This window comes from Pipistrellus kuhlii, unplaced genomic scaffold (genome assembly GCF_014108245.1).
Source record: "Pipistrellus kuhlii isolate mPipKuh1 unplaced genomic scaffold, mPipKuh1.p scaffold_m20_p_5, whole genome shotgun sequence".
Taxonomy (NCBI): Eukaryota; Metazoa; Chordata; class Mammalia; order Chiroptera; family Vespertilionidae; genus Pipistrellus; species Pipistrellus kuhlii.
In genome coordinates, this window is record NW_023425551.1 from 45,456,123 (window position 1) to 45,483,917 (window position 27,795).

Genomic DNA, 27,795 nt, shown 5'->3' on the forward strand with positions numbered 1-27,795 from the left:
AAAAAAATCCACACAGCTAATGAATGTGCCAGCACCACCACATTGGTTAAATTTCATGGGTGCAAATATACTTTTAAATATCTGCCACTGTTCCCAGCTGCGTGATATCTTCTTTAAAAATATGGTCTCTGACTAGGTTTCATCGACAGCTCTGGTTAGGTTCACCTTGACCGCGTGGGTGGTTTTAGTCGAACACCCACGGAGACCGGCTATGAACACCTGAGGCCTGGGCACGGTGGTGCTGCCCTCCCTCTTGGTCTGCGTGCCCGCGTGCTTTACAGGATACACCTGGGAACAATTTTCTCTTCTCATGTGACTGAGATCGGTTTGTACTGAGTGAGTAACATTCCGCCGCAAATTGGCCTAAGTAGAAAGAGAGTACATAGGGATTGACATTTCTCTAAACAAACAATATAAAATATTATCAGGCACCAGTTAATATCTGGCTATGTTTTCAATCCATAAAGAAATTAGTTTTTCAGCCGAGACCGGTCTGGCTCAATGGATAGAGCGTCGGCTTGGGGACTGAAGAGTCCCGGGTTCGATTCCGGTCAAGGGCATGTACCTTGGTTGCGGGCATATACCCAGTAGGGGGTGTGCAGGAGGCAGCTGATCGATGACTCTCTCTCATCGATGTTTCTAACTCTCTATCTCTCTCCCTTCTTCTCTGTACAAAATCAATAAAATATATTTTTTTAAAAAATTAGTTTTTCAACAACACATTAGAGCAGGCGTCTTCAAACTACGGCCCACGGGCCACATGCGGCCCGCAGAGGAGTCTGATCCGGCCCGCCAGGTTTTTTGGGCAGTGAGCGCAGCCGAGGTGTTACAGTAGGAATTAGTAGTTCATATAGTCCGGCCCTCCAGCTCTCTGAGGGACCGTGATCTGGCCCCCACTTTAAAAAGTTTGAGGACCCCTGCTAGAGCATTAAAAAACAACAACAACAAAAAACCTAGAAGGGAATAGAAAATACCCTTTGCTACAAAACAGGAAAATATATTAAATAATGAAAAGGGGCCCAAACAAAGAACATATAGGCTCGGACTTACAGTGAGCTCAATAGTTTGTTAAATAATCTTCTAATTCCTTCATGACAACTTACTCCTTTTTTGAATTATTAGTAAACATGAAGTTAAATAGATCACTCAGGCTAAGAAGCAAGGAGCTTATAAGAATAGGAGTGCCCTGGCCGGTATGGCTCAGTTGGTTGGGCATCATCTGTACACCAGAAGATGGCAGAATCAATTCCTGGTCAGGGCACAGGGCATATACCTAGGTTTGCAGGTTCCACCCCCAGCCGGGAGCATGTAGGATGCAGGAAGCAACCAATCAATGTATCTCTCTCACATCAATGTCTCTCCCTTTCCCTTTCCCTTTCTCCCTCTCCCTTTCCCTCTCCCTCTCTTTCTCCATCTCTCTCTCCCTCCTCCCCTCCCCCTCTAAAATCAATGTTTTTAAAAGCATATTTTAAAAAAGAATAGGAATTACTGAAGTCTGGTGAAGTGCAAGAAAAAAAATCAAAGAGGGCATTAGAGTAGTGGTTCTCAACCTTTCTAAAGCTGCCTCTACAGGGCCTCTAGTATAGATAATAAACTGTGTGGGGGGACGTAATTTTGATTCTCAATCACCTGCAGTATCTCAAACTCTGCAATATTTCCTCTAATTCCAGGTCTCTCCTTAACTCACATGCTCTCATGCAGTGATTCTCAACCTTTCTAATGCCGCGACCCTTCAATACAGTTCCTCATGCTGTGGTGACTCCCAACCATAAAATTATTTTCGTTGCTACTTCATAACTGTAATTTTGCTACTGTTATGAATCATAACGTAAATATCTGTGCTTTTTAGGCTCTACAGCAGCAGTTGAGAACCGCCAGCAGGGATCAAATCCACAACCTGAGATTTGATCTAGCCCTGACTGGACTAGAACCTGAGACGCTCCAACCAACTAAGCCACATCAGCCAGGGAGGGGGTGCTTTAAATACTAGCACCTCATGGATTAGCATAATGAAGTAAAGCTATTAAATAGGTAAATAGAAAATAGAGAGAGAGAGAGAGAGAGAGAGAGAAATAGAGAGAGAGCGGGGGGGGGGGGGTAGCGAGAAATAGCATGTACACTAATGGAACAATGTTCTAGAAGATATATAAGGACACTGAACCTGGTTAGAATAATTTCAGAGTAGTTTCATGCTACCATATTTCTACGCATGCTTAAAAGTAGAAGACAATCTTACAATGTAAAACTGGCAAATGAAAAGTTACACTAATTATTATTTTGTTAACAAAGAACTCTGTACAACTCCATATTTTATAAAAATAATTAAACTTAACTCTATCAAAATTTAACATATCAAAATTTTCTAGCCAATAGGTGCTTTTAGAAAATATTATTACAAACCAATTTTATAGCTTTTCTTCTTAATTCCCACTCATTCCACTCATATGATCTCACAATTGTGGGTGGTAATATGTGTGTATCCGTCTGTGTGCTGGTTTCACTCTTAGTAATTGGTTTTATAAGACGTTTGACAGTATCTTTGAACTAAAGAAATGGAGTTTTGTGATTAATATTTGCAAAAAATAAACATTATTTACAGTTAACTAATAAAGTATTCAGCTAAAACTTACAAAAGGTTAGAAAAACAAGAAATTTTGAGCATGGGATGTACTTGTAAATAGCAGTAGAGAAAATAGCTTATAATTAGTGAGATGTGTATAATTTATCTTCCTGGCATTGTGGCTTTGTCTGATTTTGTGGATTTACTGTAGGAGACGGATTGTGGAGGGGGTAAACCTGACATCACTCACTGCCAAGTCCAATGCCCCCTCTCTGACTTTCACAAATGGTCGCATGAGAGATACCTTATTGGAAATGAACAGAACCTTCAAATAGCTATTAAATATTCAGTCTAAGACACATTTCTTTAAAGCATTGAAACCTAGGATATATCTTAAACCCAAACTAGGCCTACATCGCCAGATTCTTATCCAAAGGGGGTGTTTTTTTAATTGAATATGTTAATTTCCTACTGGGACACCCAGAAGCTCACTATGACTATCACACGGGAAGTGTTCGGGAATCCCACGCTGACAGGTGCCGTTGTGCTGGACGTGGAGTTGCTGCGGGCGTGGCAGAGACTGAAGGAGCTCAGACACAGCACAAAAGAGAGAGAAAAGATGAACTCCCCCCCCCCCCCAGTCAAGCAACAGATAGGAGTGCCTACCGCCTTACACGAGACATAATTTTTACCTTCACAATAAACTTATGATGTAGTAAGGTAGATAAAAACATGCTGAAAAATATAATTAAGGACATTATACCACACACGTAAATGGCAAGTAAATAACAACACAGACGATAGCACTGGAGGGAGAAAACTTACACCCATGGGAATGGAGAACAGCTGAGAATTACATGGAGAGAAAGGGGGTGGGGGTGGGAACGGGCTGGAAGAGGTTAATGGGGGGGGCGGGGGGAGACCACCTAATACTTTAAACAATAAAAATTTTTTAAAGAAAAAAATAAAATAAAATAAACAGAAAGGGAAAAATGAGACCAGATATACAGGGAACGTTTCCCTATGGTGGGAAAGCAGGCATTGTTTACATGCAGCACACCTGTCTGGTTATCTGATTCATTGTCTTCAAGCTCTCTCACAACTCTGGGACAGAGAGGAACGGGTACTACACTTGATCTTAGACAAAAAGCAATAAACTGACTGTGTTTTTAAGTGTCATAAATTCTTTTTTTTTTAATCTTCACTTGATTTTTTTTTTTTTTTTAAGAGAGGGAAAGGGGGCGAGGGGAAGAAAGGGGGGGTGGGGGGGAAGGAGAGAGAGAAAAAAGAAAGAAAAAAAACATGGATTGGTTGTCTCCCGCACACACCTTCTGGACAATGTGTAACCACCAAATCACGCCGGTCAGGGCTTAAATGTAATGCATTTTTAAATATCTACCCTGCTTACCTCAGAACATGGAATGAGGTTTTCAAATTGTTGGTGAAGTTCCAGCAGCTGAATTAATTCTGCATGCTTTTTGGCCTTTTCTGTAATTAAATTAATGTACTTGTCAGGGTTTTCTGCAAATGCATATGCCGCATCACTGGTATTGAAAGTGTAATATTTTTCTTTATATTTGAAAATTCCAATTGCTTGATTTCCTGAAAATTAAGAAAAGAATTGAATGGGCTATGAAATATTAAGTTGATTCTATGTTTGTAATATACCCATAGAAATATTTTCTATATATTGCATTTTAACCTATTACTTATGTTTTTATTTTGCTGATTAAATAAGTAATTTTAGAGTATACATTTTTCAAAAATATATATTTTATTGATTTTTTACAGACAGGAAGGGAGAGGGAGAGGGAGAGTTAGAAGCATCGATGAGAGAGAAACATCAATCAGCTGCCTCCTGCACACCCCTACTGTGGATGTGCCCGCAACCAAGGTACATGCCCTTGACCGGAATTGAACCTGGGACCCTCGAGTCCGCAGGCCGGCGCTCTATCCACTGAGCCAAACCAGTTTCGGCTAAAGTATACATTTTATTAAATTATAGCTTCTCTAAAATTCATATAAATTTTTTTTTATTTTAAAGCATGATTTTATAGAAAAATATTTCACTATTTAGATACAAGGTATTTAAAAATCTCTTGAGAAGCCAATCGCCTGGCAGGTTTCACAAATCTCTCCCAACTAAACTAACTACCATAGAATCATTGTTTTAAAAATAATTCTGTAAGAACTGCAAAAATGGGACATCTTTTTTAAAATGTAAGTTTGCATGTTAGAAAGCATTTCCCACTGTGAAAAGATACTACATAAAATATGGATTATTAAGTATCCACCTAGTTGGTGGGAGTTATATAGGAAGTACAATGTGTCTTACTTATTTTTTCTTTCATTTATTCAACAAATATTTATTGGCCCTGCTCTTGGCACTGAGGATACAGAAGAAAACCAACTCCCCACTCGCACCAAATCAATTATACCCTAGGCCAGAGAATTATCAGTGCTACAAAAAACCAAAAACAAACAAACAAAAAATACCCTAGGTAAAGCTGGTTGAACACATAGTAATAGGAAAGCAGACGAGGTTGCTATCTTCAATTGGGTGGTCAGGGAAGGCTGAATAAAATAAGAAGCAGTGTATGTAGCTATGTGGCAGGTACAGCAAATGAGCTTGGCACGTGCAAGAGTAACAAGAAGGCCGGGGGCTGGAGTAGTGAGCAGGGGGAAGCCTGGCAGGCGGCGCAGTCGGTGAGGTCGTCGGAAAAGGCAGTGGCCGGGGAGCCACAGTATCAGCTTGGGGTTGAGCCCTGTGGTCTGCAGGAGCGGACAGAAGCAGGGAGGTGCTCCCGAATTCCTCTGAGGCAGTGCGGGTTGCTGCTGCCCAGAAAATGATGTTGTGAGTAGAAATACTGCGGTAAATGGAAATAGGGTGGTCAGGAGAGAGGATTCTAAAACCCAAGCCCCACAAGCTCCCTCTTTCTTAGAATCATAGTTTATAGGTGCTGGAAGGGACCCATCAGACCTCTTACTTGGTCCTTCTCCTTTTCCTGACTTGGAAACCGTGGTCCACAGAAAGCATGAGATTAGCTGAAGGCTACTCAGCCCACTAATGGCAAAAGTGGGACTAGAAACCAGACTTCTGAATCCCAGCCCACAGCTCTTCAACCTCATCATGCTACCCCTGTCACTCCACACACCCATGTTTCCTTTTGTGTTTGTGTCTCTTCTGACTCAGAGGAAGAAAAGAAAGAAAGGAGGGAGGGAGAAAGAGAGAGAGGGAGGGAGGGAACAGAAAGGAAAGCAAAGGAGAAAAGAGAAGAAGCCATCTACTTCACGGATCTTGAATGTTTTCTCCCCAGTATTGATGACCCTCACAGGGGTCTCAGAAAACTATTTTCTCAGTTCTCCATGGCAAACCTTTTGTTAATCCCATTATGAAAAAATCCAATACCATAAAAATGAGTCAATTTGTGTGCTCTCTAGCCTGTATATGCGCAATCCCAATAATGAGTTGTAAAAAATAATACCCACCTGTGAAATATAACAAAAGAAATAAAAAAAAGAAGAAAAGGAGGAGCTTAATGATATAAGGAAAATAAGACACAATCTTATCAAACTGTTTTCATTCTAGTCCTAGCCAACTTCTTGTTATCCCAATTCACACAAGACTTTTTGGATAACTTACTCCATCTCAATTTCTGATTTACTGTTGGTTTTAGAAACTATAGTAATATCAAGATAAATTTTACTTAATAAGAAACTGGCCATTTCCTTAATGGCATCTAAGAAATCCTGATCTTCAGTAGTGGAATGTAAAATGACAAAGAATATTATAATTATAAAAGCATAATATGCTAATTAGACTGGATAGCTGAATGACCTTCTGGATGCCATTCTAGATGTCTTTCCCGACAAAGCCATGGCAGGCGAGGGCTGAGGCATAGGCAGTTAGAGGAGATCAGGCAGGCAGGCAAGTGGTTAGAGGTGATGAGGGAGGCAGGCGAGCAGTTAGGGGCAATCAGGCAGGCAGGCAGAGTGGCTAGGGGTGATCAGGCAGGTAGATGAGTGGTTAAGGGAGATTAAGAAGGCAGGCAGACAAATGGTTAGGGGCAATCAGGCAGGCAGGTGAGCAGTTAGGGATGATCAGGCAGGCAGGCAAGTGTTTAGGGGCAATCAGACAGGCAAGCGAGTGGTTAGGAGCCAGGACTCCCAGATTGGGAGAGGGTGCCAGCTGGGGGACTCCCCCTCCTCCCATGCATGAATATTTTAAAATAAAATACCAGAAAAATCAGTAATTTACTTTGGAGGAGGATGCATTTCAGTGATGTCATGTAACATTTCTACAATCCATCACCGGACACACGAGTCAGCCCCTATTTATGATATGGAAGCATCCATACTTTATTAAGTACACATTCAATTACTTATCCCTCATGTTATAACTTCATGATTGTGTCAATCTACCAGATTATACTGTGAGTGCATCAATGATGAAGACTTTGTCTAGTTCATCTGTGAAATTCTTTTCTAAGTTCACCATCAGATTCCATAAAGATTTAAAAAGTGACTAAGTGACAATGACAGCACTTCATATAAAGAAAGAAAGTTGAGTAAGTGGGAGCAATATTATTTCCAGTAGTACCTGGAAGGAGAAGACCATCTGTTGTTGCCAGTGTATAAGCACAGAATCCCCGGTACTGAATTAGCAGCTTAGCAAAATTTGCTGTTGTTTCTGGGAAAAGCCATTGTTGTCTTTTGAAATCCATTGGATGTACTCTTTCTTCTAAAGTGAAAGAGGAGGACAAGAAAAACTTTATTCAGTCAGAAGAGTAAACAATCCAAGGGAGTGAGCAGAAGGAACTGGCTGCCGTGTGACTGAAACAGAGAGAGACCAGCTTCATTCCAGAGGGTGCAGCTGTTTACACTGGCAGGCGAACGCTTATATAGCAGGACTATTGCTTCTTGAAACAGATGACAATATTTTGAACAGAAAGAGTCAAGGAAATATCTCTTTGTAACTTAATTTTCAAACAAGGTGTACTTTTAAACATTCTTCCTAGTGTTGTTAGGTAACCTACTTGCATTTGATAAGCAAATTGACTGTTTTTAACACAAATAAAAACATGCCTTCGTAAAACCTGATACCCAAGATTCTCGGCTGTCTCGATCCTACTACACTTCGGTGTGTGGCTCTATAGCCAAAGATCAGATGCCACACCTGACCTCGTGGCTATGACTAGAAGTAAATTCACACTTTGGAGAAAATAAGCCTTCCCTCTTTATTTCCTGATATGCCTGAAAGCCTTGAACAGTTATGACATGTGTCAAGTGTCAAGTGAGTTCTTTCAGAAGAAAACCGAGTCTGGCTAGTGTGGCTCAGTGATTTGAGCATCGACCCAAGAACCAAGGGGTCGCTGGTTCAATTCCCAGTCAGGGGCGCATGCCCAGGTTGCAGGTTCAATCTCCAATAAGGGTGTGCAGGAGGCAGCCGATGGATGAGGTTCTCTTTCATCGATGTTTCTATCTCTATCCTCTCCCTTCCCCTCTCTTTAAAAATCAAATTAAAATATATACTTTTAAAGAGAACAATGGGTCTCCCCATATACTTGAGAGTGTTTTAGTGGGTACAAAGTTCTGACCTATGGTGGGAGACAGAGGTCTATATCTAAGTTGCAAGTGAACTATCTTGCCAATACAGTTGAGTTTAATATCTCCTATTGAAGTGGCTGTACCTTTTTAATTTAATGTAGTAATTGCATAGATATGCTGTTTTAATAAAAATAAAATCAGTAAGAGAAACTTTAATTGGAAGCATGCCTTTGAGTCTCTTTGATCTTATGTGTTCTCTTTTCAGATTCTATGTGTTCAATAGTTTCATTACTGCTGATTTGTTTTTATTTTCCACTTTACAAAAATAGAATTTGAAAAGGAAATTTAGAGAGTAAATTGTCTAATTTCATTTTCTGCAAAAACTTTCTTTTTAGGCAACAACTCAAATCCTAGGCTCTATTTTGGCATTTCTCCTCCATTTTAAATTGTCTTTAGGGTAGGAGGGACCAAAAAAGTAAAGAGAAATTTATTGATAAAGACAGCCTTTCAAGAATCAATGCATCTCATAAAGGGTCTAAAATAAGCTCAGTTAATTCTACAAAGATAAAATCTATTGCGTTATAAATTTCAATCTCAATATGAGATAGGCATATGGCAAATAGCATTCCAAAAAATAAAACTTAATTTGCAACAAATATAGCAAGAATATAATTATCTATTGCAAATCAATAATAAAAACCACTAAAACTACAAGAGAAACATGTAAACACAGGAAAATCATTGTTAACCTAAACACTAGCCATAACATTAGGAGTGGTTATTGCTGGGTAATAAGATATCCAGTTTACATATTTTTGTTTTCCACATTCTCGAGATGAAAAATTATCTTACAATCAAGAAAGATGTTTAATGCCTTATAAGAAAGCTATAATATGGAAAATTTAAAAGAAAAGAGTGACTTTATTCTAGAGGTGATGTTAAGAGGAAGAGGAAATAACAGATGATTTCTACTACCCAGGTGTTCTTTCAGTCGAAACAGATCAGTTTTCACAACTACTCCATCAAGAAGCTCTTGCATTATTTTTTCAGGAAACAGCAAGTCATGAGTGCCCAGAAAGCGCTCCAGGTTGGCAGTTAAGTTAGTGAGGATTCCAATCAAAACAGTTTCATCCTGAAAGCTAGTCCACACATTGGAAAGTGCAATGAAGATGGGCTGAGGAAGAGAAAAATAAACGTTCAAAATGTAATTGTTTAATTCAATTATAATCACTGTAGTCTTGAGACTAAATACAATTTATAAAGAAATTATTCCTTAAGACAAATAAAAGTCTCATGAAGTTAACAGAATCTAAATAGAAAGTGGAGTCATAAATTATGAAAAAAATAAACTTGTATTTTATTTGAAAGCATTTTATTTTGGTATGATTATTATAAAGTTAATTTACTCAAACAAACAAAACACAAAGCCAAACTCACACATTTGATCACCCGGCTCGATTTCCAAAGAGCAGACACCACAAATGACCTTGTGGCTACCCTGGAACTAAAAGCACACTCTGGGGAAAACAAACCTTTCCTCTCTGCCCTGGCATGCCTGAAAGCAGAAAGGTTTATGGGTGTTTCACCTGAAAAGGTCAAAGGGAAAATAACTTCTTTTGTATTTTTTTTTTTTAAAAAAAGCTAAATTTGACACAGGGTTAGATTTATCTGTCTCAACACAATTCAAAAGAACATGTAAAGTCTAGCAATATATCTTGGGGCATGTCTTGTGAGCTGCAAGTTTAAAGATTTTACATCAGTGAGATAAAATGTTTTTTACTCGTATTAAAGATCACAGACTTCTAGAACAAACAAAAAATATTCAGGCTTAAATTATAAGCGGAACAACTGAGCCTTTGGCTTCTTAGTGTTTTTTTGTTTGTTTTTTATTTTGTTTTCTTTTGCTTTTTTTAAGAATATATTTTATTGATTTTCTTACAGAGAGGAAGGGAGAGAGAGAGAGAGCTATTATAGAAACATCCATGAGAGAGAAACATCGACCAGCTGCCTCTTGCACACCCCTTACCGGGGATGTGCCCACAACCAATGTACATGCCCCTGACAGGAATCGAACCTGGGACCTTTCAGTCCGCAGACCGACGCTCTACCGCTGAGCCAAACAGCTGGCTTTTTAGTTTTTAAAATCAAATATTGGGGATGATTATAGAAAATTATCAGAGCCCCAAAGTACTCTATAAAATACTGCATTTGCATCTTCTGCCTCCTTGGGGCTACCAGATTTGTCCATAAGATGGTGCAGATCATCAGAAAAGTCAGCATAAACGCAGGTCTGGTCATCAAAGTGGTTATTATCTGTCTTTTCCGAAGAGTCACAAGTTGCATCACCTCCTTGTTGAAGGCATTTAGAAACCAGCTATTATGAACACATTTTCAATATTATATTATGGATTATTTTTGTTGCCCAGCCAATACTGATAGTATGGTTATTATTACATACTAGAGGCCCAGTGCACGAGATCTGTGCCCTTGGGGGGTGGCAGGGGAGTCTCTCAGCCCAGCCTGTGCCCTCAGGCAGTCCAGTACCCCTCGGGGGATGTCCACCTGGAGGCAGTCAGACACTCCTCTTGCAGTCCAGGGCCCTCACAGTCTGGGACACCTTGCTCCTTACTGCCCACCTGCAGTGGAGACAGGAGAGGCTCCCGCCACTGCCACTGCTGCGTGGCTTTTGGTTGAGTGTACTGACCACTAGGGGGCAGCTCCTGCATTGAGCACCTGCCTCCTGGTGGTCAGTGCATGTCATAGCAACCAGTTGTTCCACTGTTTGGTCAATCTGCATATTAGGCTTTTATTATATAGCATTAATCTGTATTTTCTTCAGCAGCAAATGCCTACCAAGGGAGTTTTGTCATCCAATGTATACTATTACCACAAAATAACCAAGAAGAACAGAATCAACTCGTATGAAAACAATATTAATATTTTAGTAATTAAGTACAGGATAGGGTGAAAGTAGCTTTACAGCTTTGAGTACACAAAACACAGTTTATCCTTGTATTATTATTCATTAATTATTGTATTATTTTCCATATGAACAACTATACACCTACTTTTGTCCTACCCTGCATAATCATAAATACTTCTGACTCAGTTTTATAGGACCCAAACTCTATTCATCCTTCAATAAGGTCAAAGCTGATGACAGATACTTACAAAGACTTGTGACGTTGGGACAGCCGTCTTGGACTTTACGGTCATTGTTAATTGTTCAAGCAGGGCTCCTAACTGCTTTGTCAGCATTTCCACTTCTTGAGCACAACTAATTATTTCTGACTGTGAAGACAACATCATTTGCATTGATATTTTTGTAATTTTACCTCAAAAATCATATGTGTTTTAAGCCCCATCTGTTCTCTGAAGGTCAGCCCACTGACGGGGGCGGGGGGGGGGGGGTGTAGATTTTGTGCTCCATGGCTTCCCCAACACCAGGAATAGTGCTGGCATATGGACAGTGCTCTACAAATAGTTGGTGGATGGGTAAATCTTTTTCTCAAAGTATACTGAATTCCTGAGAAATGGACCCTATGGCACAGCTTTGCATAGATGCTATTTCCAATGATAAAATTAATGAGGTGTTCTTCTGAACACTATTTTGATATCAAGGTTTTTAAAAATTACATTCAAGAAGTAGAAAGTCTTACAAATCTCAGTATTGACAGAAAAAAATAATATATATCTGATACAACAATAGCAGTATGAAAATAGGTGCTGAATTCTAAGTCTGAAATAATTGCTAGCATTTATTCTTACTATGTACTAAAGCCATATGAAATACATAAATACAAAAAGGAATACGTACAAATAAGAAAACCAAGGTATAGAAAGGAAGTAAATTGACCAAGAATATACAGCTAATAAGAGGTAGAATCATGATTCTACCCGACCATCAGACATCAGAGCACAGAGCTCAGCTCTTGCCCATCATACGTCCTGCCTAAGGTGCCATCAGAAATGGCAGTGGTATGGGTGTACCACTACAGCGTAAAAGAATGACATTTGCTTTAAGTGAAAAAAAGTGCATTTGAGTTTTCAAATATCTGTACCTATTTTTCAATAACAAAAACAATTACTTCACAAAAATATCTAATATTATTTCAACTAATTAAATTTTTTGTTGTTTTTAATCCTCACCCAAGTACATTTTTCCATTGATTATATATATATATATATATATATATATATATTATTGACTTTTTACAGAGAGGAAGGGAGAGAGATAGAGAGATAGAGAGCTAGAAACGTCGATGAGAGAGAAACATCGACCAGCTGCCCCTTGCACATCCCCTACTGGGGATGTGCCTGCAACCAAGGTACATGCCCTTGACCGGAATTGAACTCGGGACCCTTCAGTCCACAGACTGATGCTCTACCACTGAGCCAAACCGGTTTCGGCTCCATTGATTTTTAGAGAGAGTGGAGGGGAGGGTGAGAGAGAAGCATTAATGTATGACAGACACATTGATTAGTTGCTTCTCACAGGCACCCCAAAGAGATCAAACCCAAAACGCTTTAGTCCGCAGGCTGATGCTCTATCCAGTGACCCAATTGGCTGAGGCCAACTAATGAGATTTTTAATTAAAAAATGTAACATGCATCCTGTTCTAATTTTACCCTTACAACCCTTTAAGCATCTTCCTTCCTCTTGCTTCATTCTCCCATTTCATATATCATAAAAAATAATTGTAACTGTGTGTGGTAAAGAATGTTAACTAGACTTGTGGCAACCTGCAGGGAGCCACTATATAAGGTTAAGCCTCAGACTGACCTGTTGGCAAAGCCACAAACAAGTCACAGTTTAGAGGGCACAGCCCTCTTAGCATAATTAAGCTTGACCTTATGAAGTTCCCTAGATTCTTCCTTGGTAGCTAATGCGCTGTGGGAGGTGCAGCAAGTGCTGCCAAAACAAATGAAACTCACAAGAACTTTGCAGCTATGGTGACCACTCCCTTGTTTACCTCTGGCTATAAAATAAAGGCCCAGCTTGCTGGCTGGATCTCTCTCTGTGGCCTCAGCCAGGCGCAGGAGATCCACCTAGACCCAGCTTATTTTCTTTGTCTGTCAGTTCTTCAATCCTTCTTCACCCTCCCTCAGGCTCACCAAACCCTTGGCTGTGCTGGCATAGCACAGTAATCATTTTACAATATATGTAAGTATCAAATCATTATATGGTACACCTGAAACTAATACAATATCATATGTAATTATATCTCAATTAAAAAGCTTATTTCATCCTAGCAGGTGGTTGAGCATCAATTCATGAACCAGTTTGATTCACAGTTCGATTCTGGTCAGGGCATATGCCCAGGCTGCAGGTTTGATCCCCAGTAGGGGACATGCAGGAGGCAACTGATCGATGATTGTCTCTTATTGTTGATGTTTCTATCCCTCTATCCTTCTAACTTCCTCTCTCTGAAATTAATAAAACATATTTTAAAAAGAAAAAGCCTATTTCATTTAATATCTTTAGTGATACAGCAATACATTAAAAAAATCATACACCATCATCAAGTGAGATTTATTCTGGCATTCAAGGTTGGTACAATGTCTGCAAATCAGTAAGTGTGATACATCACATAAACAAAATGAAAGGATAAAAATCATATGATTATATCAATAGGTGCATAAAAAGCATCAGACAAAATCTAGGTCCAATTTATGATGAAAATTTCTCAGCATAGTCGAATAGAGGGAATATATCGCAACGTAATAAAGGCTATATGTCAAACTCACAGCCAACATGATACTCAGTGGGGGAAAACTAAAAGTGTTCCCCTGGAGATAAGGAAGAAGACAAGGATGTCCACTTTCCCCACTTTTATTCAACATAGTACTTGAAGTCCTAGTCACAGCAATCAGACAAGAAAAATAAATAAATAGAAGACATCCAAATTGGAAAGAAAGAAGTGAAACTGTCATTATTTGCACATGACATGATACCATATACAGAGATCCCTAGAGATTTCATTAAAAAAACTACTAGAACTGATAAATTAATTCAGTAAAGTAGCTGGGTAATATTTCTAAAATTAATATTTAGAAATCAGTTGCAGATTTATGCACCAATAATGAATTATCAGAAAGGGAAACTAGGAAAAACAATCCAACTTACAATTGCATCAAAAAGGAATATATCTAGGAATGACTTTTACAAAGGAGGTAAAAGACCTGTACTCAAAAAATTACAAGACACTAAAGAAAGAAACTGAAGAAGATACTAATAAATGGAAGCCTATGCCATCTTAATAGAAAGAATATCATTAAAATGTCCGTACTACTCAGAGCAATCTATAGACTGCAATACAATTCCTATTAAAATACCAATGGCATTTGTCACAGAAGTAGAATAATTCAAAAATTTATATGAAACAGCCGAAACCGGTTTGGCTCAGTGAATAGAGCATCGGTCTGTGGACTGAGAGATCCTGGGTTCGATTCCGGTCAAGGGCATGTACCTTGGTTGCGGGCACATCCCCAGTGGGGGTGGGTATAGGAGGCGGCTGGTCGATGACTCTCTCTCATCGACGTTTCTGACTCTCTATCCCTCTTTCTTCCTCACTGTGAAAAATCAATAAAATATATATATATTTAAATTTTATATGAAACAACAAAAGACCTCTGAATAGTCACAGTAATCTAGAGAAAAAAATAAAGTTGGCTGAAACCGATTTGGCTCAGTGGATAGAGCATCGGCCTGCGGACTGGAGGGTCCCGGGTTCTGTTCCAGTCAAGGGCATGTGCCTTGGTTGCAAAAACATCCCCCGGGGGGGGGGGGGGGGGGTGCAGGAGGCAGCTGATCGATGTTTTTCTCTCACAGATGTTTCTGGCTCTCTATCCCCCTTTCTTCCTCTCTGTAAAAAAAAATCAATAAAATATATTGGGGCGGGGGAGAATAAAGTTAGAGATATCATGCTACCTGATGTCAAACTATGTTACAAGGCCATCAAAACAGCATGGTGCTGGAATAAAAACAGACATATATATCAATGGAACAGAATAAAAAGCCCAGAAATAAACCCATACCTCTACAGTCAATTAATACATGACAAAGGAAACAAGAACATACAATAGGTCAAAGACAGTCAATTCAATAAATGGCGTTGGTAAAATCAAACAGACACATGCAAAAAAAAAAAAAAAGAAAAGAAACTAGATCACCTTCTTATACAATATACAGGAATAAATTAAAAAATGGGGTAAAACCAGCTGGTTTGGCTCAGTGGATAGAGCTCAGCCCATGGACTGTAGGGTCCTAGGCTCAATTCCTGTCAAGGGCATGTACCCTGGTTGGGTGTGTAGGAGGCAACCAATCAATGAATGGCTTTCTCTCACATCGATGTTTCCCTTTCTGTGTTTCAGATCTCCCTTTCACTCTATAAAAATCAATGGAAAAATATCCATGAGTAAGGATTAATAAAAAATAAATTAAAAAACTAATAAACAGAGTAGTTATTAGGTTGCCTTCTTTATCAATGACCTGGTTCTACCTTTTGTTTCAGCTCGGTATCTAAAGAGGTTGACATCTATGGGAAAGGCCAGGTCATATGGCATTAACTCACCAAAATGGTCTGAAGGAAGATCTCATACTGTCGCACATTATAGAGTACTTCTTTTAACATATGTGGCTGCATGTCTGCAACCAGGAGCGGGTTCTTTGTCACTTTCTCAAGGATGGCCGTATAGCGGTATGCCTGTTCTTGAGCAATCCTTAGTTGGGAGTCAATATGTTCAGTGGTGGCTGGGATTGCTTCCTGTAGAATAGCTGGCACTGTTTTTAAAGGTATTGAGAGAGACATTAAGAAATTTAAGCCCTGGACAGTGTGGCTCAGTTGGTTGAGTGTTGTTCCATGCATTGAGAGGTAGCCAGTTCAATTCCTGGTCAGGGCACATGCCTGGGTTATGGGCTCAATCCCCAGTGGGGGAGGTGTGGAGGAGGCAGCTGACTGACATTCCTCTCTCATCGATGTTTCTCTCTCATCTTCTCCCTTCCTCTCTCTCTAAAGTCAAGAAAAACATTTTTTTCATCTAAAATGTCTAGAAAGTGGTCATATTTTGAGCATTAAGTTGAGTTAGTTTTATGCCAACCAAATTAATAATGCTCAGAGGCATATACTTCAATGGGTCCTAAACCATGAAAAAAAAAAATAATAAAAACCCTGTCCAAATAAAACGTACTGTCAGAAAGATAACCAAAAGGTAGAGCAGATCAGTTTTTGCCACTGAAATACAGAGGAGCCTAAAAAACTGGTAGGCTATGGTATTGTGTACTATTTACCATGCCTTTAGAAAAGTCACTCTCTCTTTCCTTCTGTATATCTTCTTTTCTGTTTGTAAAGAAGATGAAACAGCATACAACTCAAGAAACACATTACAATACTTTAAAATAACAGAATAGACTAGCAAAATAGGGAACATTATGAAGAATGGGAGCCTGACTTTTTAGAACAGATTTTAAAATGCAAAAAATTTACCCCATTGTACTAGATCAGTGATCTGGTAAAAAAGAATACTAACCCTTTATCAGTGGGTCTATATGTACATCAAACTCCTAAAGAAGATAGTTCCACTGGTAGATCCTTGATCAAATATTTCATGAGTCCTTTCAGACTTATACACAACACATGCAGTAAGTATATTACAGAACAGTAAATGTTCTTGAATTTACAGATTTAAAGATATCTTATTTTGAACCTTTTCATTCCATTAACTGCATCAGCAACTGTTTCTTTTTTTAATATATTTTATTGATGTTTTTACAGAGAGGAAGAGAGAGGGATAGAGAGTTAGAAACATCGATGGGAGAGAAATATTAATCAGCTGCGTCTTGCACACCCCCTACTGGGGATGTGCCTGAAACCAAAGTACATGCCCTTGATAGGAATCGAACCCGGGACCTTTCAGTCCACGGGCCAACGCTCTATCCACTGAGTCAAATCGATTTCGGCAGCAACTGTTTCATTTTCAGAGAGATTTCTATTTTTCAAATCATCGAGTTTTACTCCCTTTTGGTTACCTGACTGGGAGTAAAGTACACAAAGCCGAAAGAATGGTTTCCAGGCAGGCCTCCTCACTCCTTTCACTGATTCCCTCTTCTAGACTAGCATCATGACACATAAACCTTGAAGTCTTGTCCCAGCAAAATTAAAAATTACTACACATTATGAACTGTAGATGTAACTAAGGTACAATCAAACCTTAAATCTAAGAATAAAATAAATTATTTTCCTCACTGTGCAAGTTAAATTTTAAACCTGTATGACCCACAGAATTCACCTAACGATATACCTACAGTATTCAATGCCTTCTCCTCCCTTTCCGGTCTCTCGGTTAAATAAACGGATTCCAGTAACAATCATGGCGAGTTCTTTCAGCTGGCGTTCTTTCTCCTTCCTAGAGAGTCTTAGAAATGTCCCAAGTTCGGCCTGAGGAAAAATACTCTGCAGGGCAGCTAAAACAAACCACAAGAAGAACAAGGTGATACAATAAAAACATCAGAACTTAAATCACACGTTCCTTTCAGCCGAAAAGTTAAAGGGCCTGTCTTTGTAGAATTGCTTACGTGACTTTTTTTTTTTTTAATTTCTGATACTGATTTCAGAAAACATAGCAAAATATATCATATATTAAAGTTGAGCTGGTGAACTTCTGCCATTGCCTCATGTCTGTTTTTAGTAAGTAAGCATCACCAGTCATTTTTGGCAATGGGGATTAAAACAAGCTTTCTAATGAGAGCTACAGTGTAGAAGGAGTCCGGGTAAGTTTTAACCTCTTACTGGTGCTAATTTTGTTTTCAGGTCAAAGGGAATCTTCAGTCTTCAACACTTGTAATTGAACCCATTTTATAAGATACAGCATTCAGATATTTTCACTTCTAGAATGGAAATTGTGCTGCTGTGTGTTTTTTTACCTGTTGCCTCTCTGACAATCTTGAGGTCTGTAGGGGATCCAACCCCAGAGCGCAGTAATACGTAGCTGACGATCTTTCGGTAGAGGCTTTCCAGTTCTTCTCTGGTACACGCTCTGTTATCTGTAATTTCTCTGCTAATTAAGCCTAATTTAGACTCCACGATCCGGTGATGTTCTTCAATAAACTCCTCTGAAAGAGGCAAAAGATAATGTTTCATATATTTGATACTTATAATTCTTCTCACATGAGAAAGTAGGACTCAGAAAAAGAAAATGGCTTGGGTATAGCAATTCTACTGCATGAAAACAGCAATTTTCATCAGATGTCGTAATAAACAGAGGCCAGCAATTAACCTTAAGGAAAAAAAATCTAGTGGGAAAGATTTAACACAGCAATTTAAATTGCATACTTGTCAAAACACATAAGTCTTTAAATGGAATATCCAAACAGTAATATCAGAGGGCTAAGACCTTCCAATTAAGCAGAAACTGTACAAGACAATTTATAATATATACATAACAAACATCTAGTGAAAATATCTGTGTTATATGAACTTAGGACCCTCCAGTCCTCAGGTCGAAGCTCTAGTCACTGAGCCAAAACAGCTAGGGCAAGCAATACTATTCTTAAAGACTTGATTTTTGGCATAAACAAGTGGATTTGAATCCTATCAAACCACTATACACTTTTTTTAAATGCAAAAATTTACCCCAATGTCTCATTTCTACTAATGCAATTCTACCTTAAAGCTTATGTTATATAATCTATACTAATAAAAGGGTAATATGCTAATTAGACCAACATCTTCTGGACATCCATCCGGATGTTCTTCTGGACAAGGCCACTATAGCAGGGGCTGAGGCAGAGGTGGTTAGGGGCAAGCAGGATTGCAGGAGAGGATAGTTAGGGGTGACCAGGCCAGCAGGGGAGGGCAATTAGGGGTGAACAAGATGGCTGGGGAGGCAGTTAGGGGTGATCAGGCTGGCAGGGGAACAGTTAGAGACAATCAGGCCAGCAGGTAGAGGTCGTTAGGGGCTATCAGGTAGGCATGCAGGTGAGCAGTTAGTCCCGGATTGCAAGAGGCAGTCAAACATCCCCCGTGAGGTCCCAGATTGGAAAGAGTGCAGGCTGGGTTGAGGGACACACCTCTCTGTGCACAAATTTCATGCACCAGTCCTCAAGTATATAGATAATAGACATGTAATATAAATATTTGTACTATACACATGCTTTATGTAAGCACATCAGTATACACATAGATGTGTAGATATTTATGTTCAATTGTGTGTATTTGTATTTCAGTTCTAGATAAATTTCCTTTGACAACTAGCATTATTGAGAATATAATGTTGCCTCAGTATCCCTCTCCCTTCTTCCTATGATTTGAAGAGGTCTATGCTTAATTGTAGCAGTAGCCACAATTTACCAGCGGCACAATTCTTGCAACTAACTCAACAAAAACACTTCACTTTATCATAATTACTATATTATTGTAACTATGCACAGTTCATACCTATAATCTTTTTATAAAAACAACAGAACTTTTTGCAATTAAAAAATTGAAATGATGGCATCAACTGCTTACAATTTTCATTATTATTAAGCAAAAAAGCAAGATATATGATTTTACATATGAAGCATAAATGAAAATTCAATACATAGAAGGAAAAAAAAAAGACAATGCAAATTAACCAACGGTTAATAATGACTGCATTATAGTGAGTCAGAGGCAGTATAGACTACAGGGGAACTTGCTTTCTTTTATCTCATTTCCAGTTTTTCTTTGATATAGCATTAAACTATTTACATAAGAAAATCTGTCCTAAACTTAAATTTACCATCATTCATTTCATTTTTGTTTTAGGTACATAATTTAGGTAAGCACTATGAGATAATATAAACCAGGAACACAAAAAATCAGCAAATTAAAAACTTTTAACTTTAATGGATTGGTTGTTTTAATTTCTAATTATTATGTATCAAAGGTATAACAATTAAAACACAATAGATTTGCCCTGGCCCGGTAGCTCAGTTGGTTAGAGCGCTGTCCTGATGTGCCAAGGTTGCAGGATACCTGGGGTTAGGGTACATACAAGAATCTACCAGTGAATGTATACATAAGTGTAGCAACAAATCGATGTTTCTCTCTCTCTCTCTTTCTCTCTCTCTCTCTCTCTCTCTCTCTCTCTCTGTCTCTCTCTGTCTCTCTCTCTCTCAACACAATAGATTTGGAAACACAATTATTATGGGTATAATAATTAGAATTTACTTTTAAAACATATATATTTTATTGAATTTTTACAGAGAGGAAGGGAGAGAGAGAGAGAGTTAGAAACACTGATCAGCTGCCTCCTGCACACCCCATACTGGAGATGTGCCCGCAACCAAGGTATATGCCCTTGACCAGAATCAAACCTGGGACCCTGGGACCCTTCAGTCCACAGGCTGACGCTCTATCCACTGAGCCAAAATGGTTAAGGCTAGAATATACTTTTAACACTCTGAAAGGCCATTTGTGTTTTTCTCCTTTAGCATTTCCAACATTATTATACTACTAGAGGCCTGGTGTACAACATTCGTGCACGGGGGGGGGGGGCGGGGAGTCCCTCAACCTGCCCTATGTCCTCTCTCAGTCCAGGATGTGGGGAGTGGGCCTTAGCCAGCAGGTGGACATCCCCCGAGGGGTCCTTAGTGCTGCCAGCAGAGGCAGGAGAGGCTCCCGAAAACGCAGCTGTGCTCAGCTCCTGTGAGCCTGGCTTCTCGCTGAGTGGCACTCCCCTCTGGAGCGCACTGACCACCAGGGGCAGCTCCTGTGTTGAGATCTACCCCATGGTGGTCACTGTGCATCATAGCGACCAGTTGTTCCGTCATTCAGTCGATTTGCATACTAGCCTTTTATTATATAGGATTCTTCAAAATTGGCACAAATTTCAAAAGATACTATAGGCCAAAAAATTAAATTTTTCATTGTCAACCAAATAAAGCCCTTATTACCTTAAATACAATATAAAACTTTCTAAAAAGCATATCAAAATAGATGTGTTTACCTCGATGTGTATAATTCATATCAAAGTAGACTTGCATCTTAATGGTGTCCAGGGATGGATTTCTATTGTCCAGTAGACGATGCAGGCAAATCTAGAAAAGAATACCCCATGAATGCTTCTAGGTATAGTTTCTAAAGTGATCCAAAGTACTTTCTAAACCTATTTTTAAAAAACAAGGAAAACATAGTTTCTGAGCTTTTTGGCTAAGATTAAAGGAAACGTCAAAGTAATAGTTTTTGATACTTATCTACCAATAACTCCTCTTACTATTCTTTCTTTTTGAGGACTTCATGCTTTATTATTCACCGATCCAAGAGCATTTATTAAGTAATAAGTTATTTCCCCTAAGTTAACCAGTATTGTTATGGGTGACCCATGAATGACGACCACCAGTCAGCCAAATTGGAATTTAAAGAGCCTTTATTACGAACTCGAGTCCGGGCTCCCGTCTCAACTGACAAAGCAGCGAGCAACAAGAGCCCCGACCCACTCCAAGCATGCTACTTTCATCCCCGTCCTAGGGATGCCTGGCAGACCATGACCGGCCAAAAACTTCAACAAAGAAACGTCAGCCACAAGCCATAGAAAAATTCCACTAGTACAGTAACATTTAAAGTTTATACAACACCTGGGGTGGGGGGTTATTTTCAGCTTAAGCAGTCTCTGTTTCACCTGGTTTGATCTGTTTGTCCTGCCTTGTGGCCAATGGTAACAGGACGTGCCTGCCTGGGGGTTGAGCCTTGCAGCAGAACTACTTTATGACTAACAGTTATGCTTGGCTAAAGCGTATCATGCTACATACTCCATAACTTATAACTGACATCTCCCTGTCAAAACCTTCAGCCAATCATAATCTGCCAGGCACCCCCAAGACAGGGACAAAAGTAGCACGCTTAGAGCTGCTCATTCCTTCCCTGCCTGGAGTCCTGCCTCGACAGGGTGTTGCTAGCCCTCTGGAGCTCTGCCTCCACCGGGTCTTGCCGGCCACAACAGTATCACCATACCCAAGTAGGTTAATAGTCTAGTTGAAGACAAGAAACTTGACATTTTGGTTAGTCTATACAGTGCGAATGTGGGCAAATGGTCCATGAAGCTCATGAGTCGTGTCCAGAGCTTGTCTCAAACTCCTCATCCCTACTTTACTGAGCCTTTAAACAACACTCGCTTGCTGATGCTGGAGGTCATATGCATTTTATAAAAAGCTGCTGCAGCTACCCTCCTCTGCTCACAAAATTCTTCTGGCTCTGCCTTTCATTTCAAAATGTCTTCCTCTGGTGTGTTTTGTCCTTTCCCCCTCCCCCCACCCCTTCCCTGCTTTGCCCCTTTAGATTACATGATCAATCTGAGCTTTTGCCTCCTGTCTTCCCCTCCCCTCCCCTCTCCACTGTCCCCCTCCCTTTTCTGTCTTGCTCTTTCCCTCTTTAGGCTTTATCCACAGCTGGCTGGCATATCTGCAGCATCACCTGCCCCCACCTCTCTAGCACCAGCCCTGCCTTCCCGGGAGGAGGAAGGGAAGAATCAAGACGACAGGACACTGTCTTTATGGAACTTGTGCACCTGGGACCCTCCAAGTGGAGGAGGACGGTTCTAAACACAGAATTTACGGAGTCTACCTCATCCGGGTCATTTGTTTTTACAACATTTTTTTTTAATTTTAATTTTTTTCAATTCCGATTTAATATTACTATCCAAGTAATTTTTAATTGAAAAAAATAAAACTTTGTCATGTTAATTGTGATATGCATTGATAGTTAATATACCTGTCACACTAAGAGTATACTGAGCTTGATTCTCTCCAACTTAGTTGAATCAGAGGAAAAAAGAAAAACTCTTCTCGAGCCAAGAAAAGAAGAAAAAAATGCCCGCCCCTCCTTGATTCTCCTCCACGGCTTTCCAACAGAATTTCTCACTGACCGTCCGTCACTGCCCCTATTGCTAAGAACGGGTTCCACACCACGTTTAAAATCAGCACTGAGAGACCCTGCTCCAGGCTGCCCTGCAGAACCATGGCGTCTGCACTTCCCGCACGACCGCCCTAACAACATTCCCCCAGGCCAGGTTCCCGGTGCTCTTCCTGACCCTCAGCTCTGCACATGGACCTGGGCTCCGCTGTGTGAACTGCTGGCTGCGAGAGAAGAGGGGGATGGTGAACACTTCCTCTGCCATTTGTTTGAACCCAGAAAATATCCATATACAAGTTGGTGAAAGCTTGCTTCAAGTCTTCCGTGTAAAGAAGGAAATTAAAATCATTAAGCCCAGAATATATGTTTTAAATGTTGGATTTTTAGGAAATACATTTAAGAATATTTAGAAAATAAGTATTTAAGCACTTAAATCCAATGAGTCAAAATTAAAACATAGGAAAAAAATTAGTGATGTTCTTTAGTTCTTAAAAATGGTTTTCAGTCCTGCCAGTAGACCTCACTGGTTGAGCACTGGCCTATGAACCAGGAGGTAACGGTTCAATACCTGGTCGTGGTACATGTTTAATCCCCAGTGTGGGGTGTGCAGGAGAAAACCGGTCAATGATTCCCTCTCATCCTTGATGTTTCTATCTCTCTCTCTCTCTCTCCCTCCCTCTCTGAAACCAATAAAAATTATTTTTTAAATGGTTTTCAGGTATGTCTACTTGATTTCTAATTATGAGTTACTTTTGCTTCAATTTTTTTCCTTTAGAATTGAAAAACACAAATAACACTGAATCAATAAATATATGACAGACCTTGCCAGTTGAGCTCAATGCATAGAATGTTGGCTTGTGGACTAACGGGTCCTGGGTTTGATTCCAGTCAAGTGCTCCATTCTGATCAAGGATACATCCATTGGTTGCAAGCTTGATCCCTGGCCCTGGTCAGGGCACATGCATGAGGCAACCAATCAATTCTCTCTCACACTGATGCTTGTCTCTGTTCTCTATCCTTCCCTTCTTCCACTTTCTCCAAAAACCAATGGAAAAATATCCTCGGGTGCGAACTGCCAAAAATAATTACATGAGAGCTCATGAACATGGACCACAATGTGGTGATTGGGAGTGGGAAGGACAGTAAGTGATGGTAGAGGAGGGTACAGGGGGGATAAATGGTGATAGAAAAAATTAAATAAAGAAAATCTAATTATATAAATTTTTATTTAGTACTATGCAATTTTACAGTATATGACATCATTTAATAATGTTCTGAATGTAACATTAGATTAATAACATTATGTCTCTAAAATACTGTGGCAGACATTCTACCAGCCAGTATCCATACCTCTTTTTTCTTTTCTTTTTTTTTTTTTTTTTTTTATTAACAAAGCCTCAGATTGGATTGGGGCAAAGATTTGTTCAACTGAAAAAGAAAAAGGAAATAAACTTTTCAGGCTTGACTTGCAGTATTCTGGTCAAGCAGCATGGAAGGGGTCCTGGGAAAGATGTTATTTTCCTCAATAGAAAGTGAGAAACCCAATTGGCACACGCATTTTGCTCTTTGTCTCCCCCCCTTATACCTGCCTTAGGGTGGAACAGCTATCTTGTGACCCTGGGATGTGATCCATATGCATGATGGTGACCCAGGAAGCCAGGAATAACAGCCTATGTACCTCTGGACTCTGTTTTATGAGAAAAAACAAGTCTCTTATTTGTTCACACCGTCGTTTGGTGGGGTTTTGCTTCATGGAGATGAAGTCAATAACAGCTAACACTCATACCATGTTTATTTATAATTGCAAATAAGTATTTCAAAGTTTGAGAACGGTTGGGTAATCACCTTAACAAGTTTCTCCACGTCACTTTTCAAGAGGGGTCTATCCATGTTAAAGTCATTACTGGGATCCAGGACGACGGCTTTCACCTGAGAGTAAGAGAGAGCCCATTAAATAATTCCATTCCATATTATTGTAAAATTGGCTTAATGTTTCCACTTTTTAAGCAACTGCCTCTTGATGACTCAGGCGTTGATGATTCAGCTGACTTTCTTATTACCCAGCTCTTCAGCACCTTCATCAGAGGTCGAAGAAAGGAAGTACTAAATATCAAATCTGAATGTGGTGTTAGAAAAATTATATGGAGAAATAGGCTAAAAGCAATGGCTAGATGTTAGATTGGGAAACTATTTGAATATTTTACTGTGTTTTTATTGTGTATTGTTAAACCAAAAGCTAACACAGAAACCAAGGTAACAAGTAATGTTTACAAGTGAACAAAAACATGTTATAAAATCTCTGAGCCCAACTGGTGTGGGTCAATGCTTGGGCATCAACGTCTGAACCAAGAGGTCATGGTTCCATTCCCAGTCAGGACACGTGCCCAGGTTGTGGGCTTAATCCCCAGTGTGGGGCGTGCAGGAGGCAGTAATCAATGATTCTCAGCACTGATGTTTCAATCTCTCTTTCCCTCTCCCTTCCTCTCTGAAATCAGTAAAACATATATTAAATAAATAAAAACTCTGACACTACTGATGTTTCTAAAACTCACCAAGATCTTTTAAATCAGTCTATAATTCTAGAACTGACATGCTTTCTAGACTTCTTAAAAAAAGTATTTTTTGCTAACTTGTCCGATAATCTCAATACGTTTTCAACTTAATAACATTTAGGAAAGTTTCACATAAGTCTGAGAGGAAAATAGGTGTCACTTAAAAACATTTTAAAAACAGAGCAGTAATTAACAGAAATACTCATTCTTACCATAAAAGCAATCAGAGTTTCAGAGGTCACCTCTCCAAGGGTTGCACATTCTTGTCCTATTTCTCGAATGATATTCTTTATAACACTTTCTGCCTGCGTGGGAGGTATTCTGGCTAAATAAAACAATAATTTACTTTTTTTAAAATTTGTATTTACATATTGTTTCTTGTTTAGATTTCTCTTTGCATTTCTCTTTGTAGAGTCATAATATTAATCATCAACTTATACGTATTTATTAGCATGTAGGCCTCTCCTGTTTTGCATTAATTTGTTTTATATTTACAAAAATGAAGAACTTTGCTGATGACAGAGAAACTGGGACGTCAAACAACTGAAACATTTCCTTTTTATTTAAATAATGGTGGTCACCAAAATGAATTTATATCATGATTTTATATCCTATTTTTAATTTCTTAAAAAGGCTAAACAATATGGGTGGGGGGGGACGTTTAGAATGGGAAACCTCACCCCAACCCGCGTAGGTGGCAGAGTTCAGCTTTAAAGGGGAAATGCGTATTCCACCACATTCACCAAATGACCTTTTCATAATTATAAGACACTTGGAAAGCCGTTCTTGCTCCGATCATCTAAATTGTCTTTACTGCACCTCCACGTTGGAGTTTAGTCTCTTCATTAAAAACATTAAAAACCAACATTCAAAACATTCTGAGAGTTACGCATCAGGGAGAAAAATGAACTCCTAGTTATCACGTCCATTGACTGTAAACCAGGAAAAGTTATAGTTGTTCATGGTTACGGGGTGCCCGCATGTCCCTGAGCATCAGTGGCGGAGTCTGGGAAACTGAGCACGTAAAGCACAAGGAAGGCGCGCCCGGGTGGATGGCGCTAGCTCTCCGCATCCTCAGCGTTCAGGGAAAAGCCTATTCCTAAGAGGTCGCACTTGGCATTGTGTCCAGAACAACCAGACCACCTGGGAACCCTCCTGACAGGGGTGATTCTTGGTGGTTAAAATAGTGCCTGGCATAAGGTAAGCGCTTAAAATAGCTTGTAAGTCAAAACCGGTTTGGCTCGGTGGACAGAGCATCGGCCTGCGGACTGAGGGGTCCCGGGTTCGATTCCGGCCAAGGGCATGTACATTGGTTGCGGGCATATCCCCAGTAGGGGGCGTGCAGGAGGAAGCTGATGATGATTCTCTCTCATGGATGTATCCAACTCTCTATCCCTCTCCCTTCCTCTCTGTAAAAAAAAAAAAATCAATAAAACATATTTTAAAAAAGAAATAGCTTGAAACAAGTATTCATTGACCCCCGCTCCGGCGCTGGTGTCTGTGCGCCTGCGCAAGCGCGGGTCGGTTCCGTGCTGCCGGTCGCCACGGACGCCTCTCCGGACCCTGCCCGCCCCACTGTCTGAAGCACCGACTTTCCCGGGTTCTGGCCGCTGGGGGTGCCAGCGGCGCTGGGCAGACAGGAAGACCAGTTAAAACCTAACCTGAGGACGGAGAGGGCCGCGGGATCCGCTCGGCGGAGGCCCGGTTTTGGGAGAGAGACATTTTCAGTCAGACTCCGCGGGCTGCGCTGGTCCGCCTGGGCCGGGCTCTGTCCGCCGCCTACGCTCGCCTCTGCACGGGGCGCATCTCAAGGGCCCGGAGCCCCGAGTGGGCCGACCTTGGCCGGAATCAGAGCCGGAGCCGAGTGTATCCGACTCCTCTCTGGAGCCTCCAGAGCAACTGGGCGCTCTTCGCACCGGCCGCGTAACCATGGAGACTTAACGCTAGAAACCGCGTGGGGCGTGGGGCGGGGCCGCCGCGTGGGGCGGGGCCGCCGCGTGGGGCGGGGCCGCCGCGTGGGGCGGGGCCGCCGCGTGGGGCGGGGCCGCCGCGTGGGGCGGGGCCGCCGCGTGGGGCGGGGCCGCCGCGTGGGGCGGGGCCAACCTTGAGAGTCTGTCCCAGGAGGATGAGTGGGAAGAATTTTAGAAACCAAAAAAACCCCACAAATGCTCAGATCCCAATCAGAAAGAGCCAGGTTCATTACACCTCAGGGTTAAGGGGTGTTAAACACAAAACTTCTTAAACAAGGGTATCAACTTGCTAGCGT

At 40.4% G+C, this 27,795-nt stretch overlaps 1 protein-coding gene across 2 annotated transcripts; it reads right to left on the bottom strand.

The window, feature by feature from the left end:
• CFAP206 (cilia and flagella associated protein 206) lies at positions 1–27,460 on the bottom strand. 2 transcript variants are annotated; one of them, XM_036414487.2, is made up of 13 exons: positions 27,191–27,460; positions 25,742–25,854; positions 24,823–24,906; positions 21,077–21,167; positions 18,030–18,218; positions 17,412–17,570; positions 15,682–15,890; positions 11,279–11,398; positions 9,083–9,281; positions 7,161–7,301; positions 3,969–4,162; positions 2,401–2,544; positions 1–363 (listed from the first exon to the last, which is right to left on the bottom strand). In XM_036414487.2, exons 1-13 carry the CDS (start codon positions 27,249–27,251, stop codon positions 133–135), a joined length of 1,935 nt encoding a protein of 644 aa, XP_036270380.1. In that variant the 5' UTR covers positions 27,252–27,460; the 3' UTR covers positions 1–132. The 2 variants fall into 2 exon arrangements, with proteins under 2 accessions (XP_036270380.1, XP_045429023.1); XM_045573067.1 differs by lacking the exon at positions 2,401–2,544.
• Between the last annotated feature and the right edge of the window lie 335 nt (positions 27,461–27,795).

What these genes read in the sequence shown, in the direction of transcription:
- CFAP206 (XM_036414487.2), bottom strand. Translation starts at nt 27,251, where the DNA reads ATGTCTCTCTCCCAAAACCGGGCCTCCGCCGAGCGGATCCCGCGGCCC. An exon ending in AGGAGAAGGCATTGAATACT is followed by an intron (nt 15,891 to 17,411) that starts GTAGGTATATCG and finishes CTTTAAAAACAG; the next exon opens with TGCCAGCTATTCTACAGGAA. An exon ending in AGATGGTCTTCTCCTTCCAG is followed by an intron (nt 4,163 to 7,160) that starts GTACTACTGGAA and finishes CTTAATTTTCAG; the next exon opens with GAAATCAAGCAATTGGAATT.